This window comes from Nanorana parkeri, unplaced genomic scaffold (assembly GCF_000935625.1).
Source record: "Nanorana parkeri isolate BGI_ZX_2015 unplaced genomic scaffold, ASM93562v1 scaffold98, whole genome shotgun sequence".
Classification (NCBI taxonomy): domain Eukaryota; kingdom Metazoa; phylum Chordata; class Amphibia; order Anura; family Dicroglossidae; genus Nanorana; species Nanorana parkeri.
In genome coordinates, this window is record NW_017306366.1 from 1,077,602 (window position 1) to 1,089,931 (window position 12,330).

A 12,330-nucleotide genomic window follows, 5' to 3' on the forward strand; every position below is an offset into this window, starting at 1 on the left:
TGTGAAGTTACATAGTTACATAGTATTTGAGGTTAAATAAAGACATATGTCCATCAAGTCCAACCTATTGTGTGTGTGTGTGAGTGTATAGGTCCTTGAGTCATCTCGTTATTAGGAGTACCTGTACCCCTGTATATTACCGTCTCTCAGGAAATCGTCCAAAAGCTTCTTGAATGATTCCACACTATTAGCTGAAATCACTGCTTGTGGCAATTTCTGAAACCCAAATGAGGTTCCAAACAATTTGGGCATTCACTAATTGGTGTAGGACCACCGCACCTACAGTGGCACTTTATAAGAAATGTTAGGGTGTTTTTGCACACACACAAATACACACACCTCTAAAAACACTATATTGCCAAAAGTATTAGGACACCCCTCCAAATCATTGGATTCAGGTTTTCCAATCACCTCCGTGGGCACAGATGTATAAAATCACGCACCTAGGTATGCAGACGCTTCTACAAACATTTGTGAAAGAATGGGTCGCTCTCAGGAGCTCAGTGAATACAAGCGTGGTACTGTGATAGGCAAGTCCATCCGTGACATTTCCTTGCTACTAAATATTCCATGGTCACCTGTAGGTATTATAACAAAGTGGAAGCAACTGGGAACAACAGCAACTCACCACCAAGTGTTAGGCCACGTAAAATGACAGCGCGGGGTCATCGCATGCTTCTGAACACAATCGCGGCTAAAACAGCCACATGTCGTGTATCAGAAAAAAAACGTACAAGTACCTTTTTTTCTGCGATACACAACGCGTGGCTGTTTTTTAGCTGCGGTCGTGTTCAGAAGCACAGGCGGAATCAGCGGCGGGAAACTGCGCTATCCGGCCGGCGTGACTAGGGTGCCATTGGAAAAAAAATGGCATCCACAGTGCGATCTGTGCACACCTGGGATGCCTCTCTTTCTTCACTTTTTCATAGACACTGCAAGAAGCAGAATGTTGTTACACTGTTGGAAATCTTCAATTTATTATTTTATATCGATATTTAACCACTTCAAGTCCGCGGTGTTACACCCCTTTCGCCATTTTTCAGTGTTCAGCGCTGCGGTACTTTGATTGACGTTTATTCCGTCACGCAACGCTGTACTGAAATATATTTTATACCATTGTTTGGGGACAGATAGAGCTTTCTTTTGGTGGTATTTAATCACCACTGGGGGTTTTATTTTTTACTATATTAAGGGAAAATTACCAAATTTAAAAAAAACAAAAAAACTGTTACCTCCAATATTAAATGATAAAACATTACTTTCATAAAGTCATTATTACCCAATTTTTTGGTAAAATATAAAAGACGGGGTCATGTCCGGTAAAAAGACACCAAACATGTCAAGCCTTAAAATTGCACGCGCACGCTTGAAACCTCGAAAAAATACAATACCCAAAATTGGCCATAGGCAACGTTTTGAAAGCTTTTATCGCTCATCAGTTTAGTGTTATCAGTGATTGATTGCTCTCACTCTCACTCCGACATTCGTGACCATATGTAATCCTTACTGAATTCTCCAACTACCATCACTGCACGGCTTCACAATGCTGTGATAATTATAGAACTCGCTGAGGGGTTTGAAAATGCTGGGTGTGGCGCACGCGCACTAGAGCCACGGAAAAGAGACATGTGCAGGTGCAGTAAACGGAATTGGAGACTTCGATGAGACTTCTGAAGACATGCAGGCGCAATGAAGATCATTAGAGAACTCGATGAGGATTAGGAAAATGCCACGAGTAGTGCACTGGAGCCAACTCATCCAAATCTCCTACTGGCAAGTCGCCGGACGTGACGTCATTGGAAATCTCAATGAATTGGAGCTTTCGACAGAACACCGGTCCTTTAGCACCTAAAGCCAAAGTGTGCTCCCCCGCTCCTTAATGAGTTGTAATTTTCCTCAGCAGCATTGGGTGCAGTTTCTGCCCTTTTTCGCTGACAGATGCAACATCTGATCTTCCTGCACCTCCATCCCTTTACATCTGTACAGGTACTAGGGGACAAATGCACGGCGCTGGACTGATTGTTTTTACGGGCTGCACGGAACTCCTGTGACTCTAATGCATAAACACACACATGTATGACCCTCTGTGACCGTGTACATCAGTGGTTCTCAACCTTTCTAGGGCCGGGACCCCTTGGTAACATTTGCCAAGTTGTGGTGACGCCCAACGGTAAAATTTAGGGTTGACGCGGCTGCTGCAGCGACATCTGGCGGCGTGGCGGGAGACCTGACACTGCTGCGCTAGGAGAGGGCCGAGGAGGACTCTCACCGAGCAGAAATCACACAGCGACCCCACAGGTTGAGAACCACTGTTGTAACCGCTAAAATGGCAAACCATATAACACAAGCCGAGGGTGTCAGCTTTTATTATTAATAATAATGATGATGATAATCTAATAGCTATCTAATAGTGGGAGACTCCCGGCGACCCCTGGCAAATTGTCACTCGACCCCCAAAGGGGTCCCGACCCACAGGTTGAGAACCGCTGGTGTACATGAACCCCAAGGCTGGATCCATATCTTTGCATCTTTGCCTAAAGAGCACCTGAAGCCAAATACTTCACTTTTAGTTTTGGATAGAGTGGAGAGGTATTAGAACCCCAGTAAGAGTTTTATTGCCATCTGTGTTCCAATTAGGGAGCTTCACCCTCTCTATTTGTTCTGGTGACTATCACCACTGAAAGTGAACGAAAATCCTAAATTTTGGGTGGTCTCCAGAACAGGAATACATTGGAAATCTTTGAGGGTCCAGTTACACAATATAGATCTGGATGGGTCACGTTCTTGGGCGGGAGGGGGCTTGGCAGTGCCATTCATGTCAATGGCTCCGCAGATGTTCTATCAAAGTTTGTGACTACGTTAGACTGTGTGACCGGTGAGGTGGTCACACATTTAAACATAATGCCGCCCAGTTTTTTCGGCGATGGAATGTGTGACCGGTCACGTGGTCACACATTTTATCCAGGGTTAAAATATGTGACCGGCAAAAGTTGAAGAATTCCAAGCTTTCTCAGCTGTTCTAGGGCAGATCGGCATTGCAGATGGTATGTGTAGGAGAACTGATCTGCCCTGGAACAGCCGATCGGTCCTCAAATCTCCCTTTTATCCGACTTTTTGAGCGCGATCTCACGTTCCACAAAGTCCAATAGAAGTGACATTTCAGGACCGATCAGTTCTCCTGCACATATGGTCTATGATGCTGATCTGCCCTGGAACTGCTGAGGAAGCTTGGAATTCTACACCTTTTGCCGGTCACATATTTTATTCCCGGAACAAATGGGCGTGATTACCATAAAATGTGTGACCACGTGACAGGTCACACATTCCAACCCAGTCACAATCTTTGATAGAACACAGGCACACCACCCGCACCAGAATGTGAGGTACAGGAATGCCCTCCTTTCCGGTGCAGTGTGATCAGAAAAAAATGCGGCATGCACTATTTTTTAGAGCGCACTGCACTGGAGGGCATTCCTGAACCTCGCATTCCGGTGCTGGTGATTGCATTGCGGGTATGGGGGGTGTGTGTGTGTGTGTGCCTACAGTGCCATTGACATGGATGACATCCGCCACACCCCCTCCCAAGAATGCGGCCCAGCCTGATCTATGCGATCCGGGCTCGGACCGCGCCAGAACGCACTGGATAACGCGTGACTGGCCCTCCGAGGCCCTGGATGTGCGCTGAAGGTGGAAAAGAAGTATTACAAATTTGGCGACATACAGTTCACTTTTTTTTAAATGCACATTCTCACATGCAGGGAAAAGACATGTTTGCTCGGCCGCATTTGGGGTGCCATTACCTAATAGCGGAAATGCAAGCGTGTTGCGCATTTGTAAACATATACTCTACATGCGTCAAAGTACACACTTTCGTGCATGTTTGAGGCTCGGTCACAATGTGTCATTTTTTCAACGGCTAATCCGCGGGGTCACAATATGCCCTGGTGTGAACAGGGCCTAAACTTCCCTTACTCTACCCAAAACTAACAAAAGTTCGGCTTCAGTTCTAATTTAATGTCTTTTCCATTGAAATCAATCAATATGCGTTTCAACACGCATCATAACATAAACGCATCACAATGTGAGTTATGACAGGTTGACATCCAATACAATGTAACATAGCAATGCACATTTACATGCATCTTGATGCTCTTCCACTGATTTCAATAGAAAACACATCGGAGGGAAAACCACAAAGGAATACATCCACCCTAAAAAAAAGAAAAAGCTTTGGCTGTATATACACTTTGAGGAAAACAAACTCTGGTAGAAGCGTCAGATTGGGGTGATGAAGGAGCCTCAAGCATCATTGAGGTTAATTCAAAAAGTAAATGTAAACAGGAAATGACAGTAACCCATAGCAACCTTTCCTTCAAAATAAATTCCGATCGCGATTGGCTGCTATGGATACCACAGCTGTCAAATAATAAAGGAACGCTTTCTGTCTGGACCAAGCTCAGACTGCATACTATACAAATTAGAAGTAATGGTCTTATCCTCGTACACCATGAAACAGGGCTCCTCACCTGCCGAGGAATGTGTACAGCTCAGCTGCCGCCTCATGCCTGTCCTTCCACATCCTCCCCTCACCATCTGAACTGCGCGGGCTCACCGGGTCACCGCCCCTGAACTACAGCCGCGCTCCCTACTACTGGAAACCAGAAAACACATAAAAACAGCTACATTTTTCTAAAAACAGTCCGAGTTCGGGAAATAAGACATGACGTCCATTTATTTTAATAATTTGCACTTATTTTCGAATTGTCGTACACGTGACACGTAGATCTTTCACGTTCACTAGATTCATCCGCGACACAAAATAGTTCCTGAAGTGCAGACATGGCTACAGCGATTTATTTTACTCGAGAGCCTTAAATCCAGTTATAAGATGATAAGACGACATTATTGTTATTTACTGGTGTATATTAGGAGGTGTCATTTGGCTTTGCATGTCACTGTAGTATGGGTGTAGTGCGCAGACGCCGCTCCTGTACCGGCGGGGGGATATAGTGCCGCGTTGCCGAGACTCCTCCCTTTTCTCTCTGTGTCCGCCATCGAGTAGCAGGCAGGAGCAGGCGATCAGCATGGTAAGATGCGGGAGAAAGGGGTGACTGAGGGTCGGGGGATGTTTGAATTGGGTTCCCTGAGTTGTGTGGACTATGGCCCACGTTCCTGCTGTGTTTTTTCCGTTTTCCGCCTTGCTATGCCCGGAGAACTAGGCCGGAGCCAGGCATGCGGGGAGGCCGGCTGTCCTCCATGCTGCTTTTACCATACATGCACTCCTACTCCATGCTGCCTTTCACATTTACTAAAGCCGCACTCATTCTCCATGCTGCCGTCCGTATAATACTGTCTAAAGCTGCACTCATACTCCCATGCTGTTATTCCCCATATATTGGCACAGGCCGCACTCTTACTCCATGCTGTTATTTACCATATAGTGGCTCAGGCCGCACTTCTGCTCCCTCATATACTAAGGCTGCACTCATACTCCATGTTGGTTTCCCCATATACTATAGTTGCAGTCATTCTCCATGCTCCTTTGCACCCATACTCCATGCTAGCTTCCTCATATACTAATGCCACACTCCTAAGCTACCTTATCTGTATATTAAGATCACACTTCTACTCTGCTATCGTCCTTATACACTGACTCAGGATGTACACATACTCCAGGCAGCACTTGCACTCCATGCAACTGATTTGGGATGCGCTCATGCTCCATGCTACTTTTCCATATACAGACCTATTACGTTCACGCTCACAATGATGCTCTTTTCCTGTACACATCAGCTGTACTTGCCCTCCATGCTGCTGGACCTGTACTCTGACCAAGGCTTTGCTCTGATCTCCATTGTGACTGTATGATGTCCAATGTTATCCAGCTGTGATTTTCTGGTTGTAACAGAAGTTTTCCAGCTTCTACTTTATCCATCTGGCTGTTTGCGTAATGAATGTGTTTTACCTGCCAGAGCTATACATGGCCTCACCGCACAGCCAGGCTGATGACACCATGTACTTTATTACTTATATATACTGTAAATGGGATACAGTAAATATATATATATGTCCCTTATGGGCGAAGATTTCTTTCTGGCATTTACCCAAAATAAGAGCATCGGTATGAGGGCTGTTTACAGAGAAAACAAGAAATATATTGTGCCCATACAACAAAGGATATATGTACCGCTAGTGTTTTGCCATCCACACTCACAGTTTTGTATATGCTTTTATTTTGTGCCAGTAGCATTGTTGTCGTATGAAATGTAACTTCTATAAAACTTAACATACGAAACTTCACCCATACTGTGTCATTTAATGAATTGGCTCCATTAATAAAGTCCTAGGGAATGTTACCCATATGAGCTGCTTTGGCTCCCAGTTATGAGAAGAATGTATACACACTGAAGGGAATGTATCAAATCCTGGAGCAGCTGTTCATGGCAACCAATCAGCTTCTCTGTTTTACTTTCAAATCTTAACTGAACAAACTGATGAGAAGAGCTGATTGGTTGCCATGCACATCTGCTCCAGATTTGATAAATTCTCCCCCTCCCCCCCACTGTATAAAGATGCCTATAGTGCACTTTACATGTTTCTGCTTTCCTTAATCTCCATTTCTTATGTGTGGAATGTATTCTGAAGGCTGTTCTGTAGTATCTTCCAATGCGATGATGGTGTAATTTGCGTCTTACCTGGTATTTAGCGACAGTTGCCTACTGTCATTATGCTAGTACTGTGGACTGATGATGATCGAGTCTGAGCATTCTGTGCTTAAGAATGAAATGTGTGTGTGTTTGTTGCATGCACTAACTTTGTTTTTGTTACTCCCCCTAGGCCTGCGCTCGTCCTTTGATAACCGTGTACTCCGAAAAGGGGGAATCGTCAGGCAAAAATGTCACTATGCCTGCAGTGTTCAAGGCTCCTATACGTCCAGATATAGTCAACTTTGTTCACACTAACCTGCGCAAGAACAGCAGGCAGCCATATGCAGTGAGCGAGCTTGCTGGTATGTGTTCTGAAGAGCACTGGGTTTTGTAGTCTCTGTTTAGACTGACTTGACATGCACGTAAACAAGATCCAACAGCCAGAACTATGTATAAAGTAAGATAGGCAGCTTCGGCACTCAGACTGTGGTGACACTACAAATCTGGTCATGCCCATGGTTGTCAGTCTTGCAATGCCCCATGGTGGTGCCAGTGGTGCCTACCCCTGGCACAGAAGTGTAAATGACATCCATAAAATCATGGCAGAGGTTAAAATGCTTTCCCACTCTATTCAAAAATAGAACTCAAGGTAAAGATTGAGTTCCATAATGAAGGTTCCACTCAAGTTCTTTGTGACTTGTGAAGTCCAGTGTATCTATTCTGCATATGATAGGTCTGTGAAGTAATCCTCTATATTCTGACTATTCTCAGGTTAGGGAGCTGGCCTCCTGCCTCTCAGGTAGTGATGTCACTAGAAGTGACTTCCACAAACCCAATAGTAAAAAGAAGCTGACTATGAATGTCTTATTCCCATGCAAGTGCCGAGGATTTTAAAGCTCTGATTCATATAGACTGGGTTTTGTGTGCACTATCTACTTGCCAGCTCGAAGTGCCTCGTAGTTCAGATTAGTGAAAACCTAAATTGTCTACTTGACTGTTTTTTGTAGAAAAAGTTTTTACACATGATGAGCTTCACTTCATTGGTCCGTGTTTCTGAAACTAATGATTGCCATGAAGATCTGATAAACTTCTCAGACTGTTGAAGTTAAAATCAAACAAATCTTTCTTTGCTCATGCGGTTTCTCTTATTTCCAGGTCACCAGACCAGTGCTGAATCATGGGGAACCGGCAGGGCTGTTGCCCGTATTCCCCGTGTCCGTGGTGGTGGAACTCACCGTTCCGGCCAGGGTGCATTTGGAAACGTATCCTTCTGAAATGTTTGTGGAGAAATTTCAGCTTGCTGTGATGTTGTAATTTGCGCCTTACTCCTCGCTTTGCGACAGTTGCCTGCTGTCATAATGCTGGTGTGGGTGGCTGATGCGAATCTAAATTCTGAGCAGGGCTACTTCAATCTTGGTAAATGTTTGGAAGGTGGAAGCTTTTTTACTTTGCGGTTGCATTCCTTAATAATGGTCTTTAGATGTGCAGAGGAGGACGCATGTTTGCCCCAACAAAAACCTGGAGACGCTGGCACCGTAGAGTCAATGTAACCCAGAAGCGATATGCTGTTTGCTCTGCACTGGCTGCTTCAGCCCTGCCTGCACTTATCATGTCTAAAGGTAAGAAGCAAGTGACATTGGTTTCATTTCATTTTTAGCTGTACTTGATACGTACTCTCAATATGATGATTTCCACTTCTGGTCCGTGTTTATGATACCTGTGATTTCAGTGGAAGCTCTGATGAGTCAATCTCTATATTCTAATTGTATAACTTATCCCTTAGCTCAGGGCTTGACACATTTTCTTTGAATCCAGGAGCCAACTAAAGTTGAGACGGGTTGTTTTTTTTCATGGGGGTGTTTTCACGTTTGTGTGGGTGGGGAACTTGCATTTTTTTTTTCTTTATATACAGACATTGGAGGTGAGAGTTTCTTAGACACCTAGTGTCACCTTTCCACTTCAATGGCTTTAGCTGGGGAATGACCGCTGCTTACTAAGGCAGCTGAATGTAAACACAGCAGCTGGGAGCAATAGCCAGCTTGCTATTGGCCATTTTAAATTGCAGTATCAGATACTGGCTTTTGCAGAAGAGAGAACTGAAGGAGAAAGTTCTTTCAGGTCCTCCTCTACTGATTGACAAACAGTGGCTGGGAGCAATAGCCAGCATCTATCGGCTACTGCAATTTAAAATAGCCAATAGCAGGGTGGCTATTGCTCCCAGCTGCCGAATGGGAGACTTCATGCCCGCTTTCAGCAGCTGGTGGTAGATGGGAAGAGGGGGCACGGGTAATGCCGAAGCACAGTGGTCTCCTCCCTACTGGTTGCAAGCTGCAGCGGTCTGTGTCCCATCCCTGCTGATGCAGGCAGGGAGAGTGGTGGGGATCAAAGTGGACACAGACGACAGAGGCTCCCAGTGGGGAGGAGAATGGGATGCGGGGGACAGTGAAGGGTCTGACAAAAGCCCAGGCACCAGGATGCAATTTCTAGTAGTCTGCTATCTGTCGAGGGCTGCCTTTGCTGGAAGACTATCATTAAAAAGCAGCATGTTTTAAACTGAGGAGCTTTTAAAATAGAGGTAGGCTCAGTGTGCATTGTCACAAGGATGGAAATTGATAGAAGATCCAAAAGTAGTTTTCACAAACGGTAATGGAGGGAACATTTTCCACCAGACAACTTGTGATAGATAAGAGATTTTTTCCCTTCCGGTTTTGTATCTGGGGCAGAACTACTCCACTACATAATAGGCTGCATAATTCTACAGTTTTCACATACAAAATCCTTGTGCAAGCCTTGCAAAATAGAACCAAAGCTGTGACATGTTGAGCAGCTGCCACACAGCGGTACAGAAATTTGTCCTCTGCATTGACGCAATAAAAAATGTATTTTTGTTTAGAATTGTAATGCTTAAGAAAAATGCATAGCAAGATTGGTAATGGTTAATTTAATAACGTATTCTTTGATGGTTTTCAGGTCACCGCATTGAGGAGATCCCAGAGGTTCCATTGGTGGTTGAAGATAAAGTTGAAAGTTACAAGAAGACAAAGGAGGCTGTCTTGCTGCTGAAGAAGCTCAAAGCGTGGAATGACATCAAGAAGGTAAGAGGCTTATGATGGCATCTGGGAAATTTTTACACCGGTATTAAATATATTTGTAGCGGAACTCAAGGCACATGGCTAAATATATATATATTTGTCTAACGTAATGTGTAAAGCAAGTTGAGTTGCATTACATTTTATTGCAACACATTAAAATGTGCAGAAAATACATGTGTATCTCTACAAAATGGTGTATATGGGGCCTAATGCACCAGAAATCTATTGGGTATGTTTTAGCAGCTCTATTAGATTCCTTTAACCTCACCATTAACTTTTAAAGTATCTGTATAAAAATGCATAGTGTGTGTATATAATGGTAAAGGTTATTGTGTATCTCTTCAGCCATGTATTCTAGTGATGACACATATTTAATGGTTTAGCTTTTAATTTCTTTGTTTTAATATTTCTGCTCACAATGATTGTGTAGCAGCTTTATGTATAAAACTGATGTGACTCTAACTTGTTGCTTTGCATCTATGTTGTATAATAGTTTGGTCAAGTAGTCCTGTGTTGGCCACAGTGTTGCTGTCAGTCCTAAACGAAGATCTTCTTTTGTTTAGGTCTATGCTTCCCAGCGTATGCGTGCCGGTAAGGGTAAGATGAGGAACCGCCGTCGCATTCAACGCAAAGGACCTTGTGTCATCTACAATGATTTTCACTAGTGATTGGCCTGTGGTAGGGCACTAAAACTTGTCTGGTTTTTAACCCCTTAAAGACTAAGACCTTTTTAAAAAAATGTTGATTACATGTTATAATCCACATTTTAGGCCTGAAAATTACTTAAAACCCCCAAACATTATATATTTTCTGAAAGCCAGGGCCCTGTAGAATAAAATGGTGGCAGTTGCAAATTTATGTTGCCCGACATTAGCGCAACTTGGCAAACCCAACAATTTAGTGAAAAATGCACTTGCTAACTTTAGTGCCCAAAAACAAGCCGGTCCTGAGCCTGCAGGAGGGGCCCATGAAATGGATCGTAGAAGCGATCTGGCGGCAGCTGAGCTGCCCGAATCGCTTCTACTGTAAAGCTGGCCACCAGCTCTACAAAACTGAAGACTCCCGGCGTCTGTTTAACCCCTTCAGAGTTCATGACAGGATTATCCCGTCATGGGTTGTGAAGGGGTTATAGAACACTACCACCCAAGCTTCCTGACGGATACAAGTAGCATCTAGTAGCGGATGTGCTGCGGCAGTGTTTTTCAGTTAGTCTGCCAGGGGTACAAAAGCAAGAGACCATTATGCTTCAAATATTTTTATAAAGCATTCAGGCCCCTGCAAGGCCCAATGTGTACTGGGACATTCGTGTTGGTACACTCACACCAACATTAATCTTGACCACCATTGTTCACAAGTATTGTCTACTTGTTTTCTGGGCTATTAGGCTGAATTTGAGTCAGCTGCTTATTGGGTAAAGGGTTGTGATCTGGATAATGCTTATAGTAAACTTGTTCTAGTCTTAACTCTTTCTTTTTCTTTGCAGATAAAGGTGAAACAAAAGAAAAAGGAGAAAGCAGCCACCCCTGCAGCAGCTGCCCCCGCTGCCCCTGCAGCAGCCAAGGAATCATAAATGTGACTCCCTAGAGGTTCAGCACTTTGGAGTTGTTACCAATAAAATGCCATTTAATATGAACTGCTGTTGGTGTTACTGACAAGATTGTTGTGAACTTCAAATAGTGTTTTGTATAGAACATATTTAATATATTTAAAGCTTATTGTTTTGGGCTAGCTTTCTTACCTTTTTGCCTTTATGGTGGAATATTTAGTGTTCTCAAAACCTTATCATTGATCGGTGCTGGTGAATAGACTTTGTTCAGCCTGGTGCAGATCATACAAACATGCAGGGTTTGTAGTTCCATAATCATTTGTAACTTTGGGCACATGAACACTTGCCATGCATTTCCTGGTTTGATTCACTCATCTGAATAGCTGGCCATTTTTTGGGTGATATCAGCTAAAAGGGTTTGCAAGAAAAAAAGTGCAAGAGCCTTTATCCATCACTAATGTCGGACTGAAATGTGATTGGAGAGAGCGCAAGGTTGATGGCACACTGCAGTCTTTCCTGAAACTTGGAGGCAAATACCTCCTATTTAAGAAAATTCTTTAATGTGTACAGGGGTTTTGTTACAAAAGTGGAGAGGAATATGACACGTTCTTGTGAAAGACTCGGAGGTACTGACCAGTATTTGTGCAAAGCCTAATGAATCTAATAGTGGTTTGTTTTTTTAGAACGGATTATTTTATTTTTTATTGGAGTCATGGAGATCTGAGTGGCATCTTGGCATAGGGCCGGCTGTAAATGCAGCTTTGGCTGTGCTTCAGACATTCATATCACTTATGCCTGCTGGCCTGTAAGGCTGCAATATAAACCTTCCTGTTTTCTTTGAGGCTTCTTGTGTCCATTTTAAAGGAAATCTGGTATTATAAGATGGAGGTTTCTGTTGGTTTTTGGCTTCAGTTGCTAGCAGAACAAGCACAGGCCTAAGCAATTCAGTTTCAGAAATGCAAGAAAGACCAACACAGCAACAACAACATCACTGTCTCACAGCTCTGGTATAACATTTTTCAGGGTTATTGAACATAACTTTTTT

General features: G+C 43.7%; 2 protein-coding genes across 2 annotated transcripts in view; one reads left to right on the top strand and one right to left on the bottom strand.

The window, feature by feature from the left end:
* The window catches only part of ZWILCH (zwilch kinetochore protein), a 39,153-nt gene extending 34,574 nt beyond the window's left edge, over positions 1-4,579 (bottom strand). The window contains exons 1-2 of the mRNA XM_018552822.1: positions 4,527-4,579; positions 3,544-3,670 (exon numbers count right to left, since the gene is read on the bottom strand). Of these exons, the coding sequence (XP_018408324.1) occupies positions 3,544-3,670; positions 4,527-4,579 (180 nt within the window). The remainder of the gene's footprint in view (positions 1-3,543; positions 3,671-4,526) is intronic.
* Positions 4,580-4,973: 394 nt separating this feature from the next.
* RPL4 (ribosomal protein L4) lies at positions 4,974-10,404 on the top strand. Its single transcript, XM_018552823.1, has 6 exons — positions 4,974-5,087; positions 6,838-7,009; positions 7,803-7,909; positions 8,128-8,266; positions 9,618-9,742; positions 10,303-10,404. The coding sequence occupies exons 1-6, from the start codon at positions 5,085-5,087 to the stop codon at positions 10,402-10,404; spliced, it is 648 nt and encodes a 215-aa protein (XP_018408325.1). The 5' UTR covers positions 4,974-5,084.
* Positions 10,405-12,330: the final 1,926 nt, after the last annotated feature.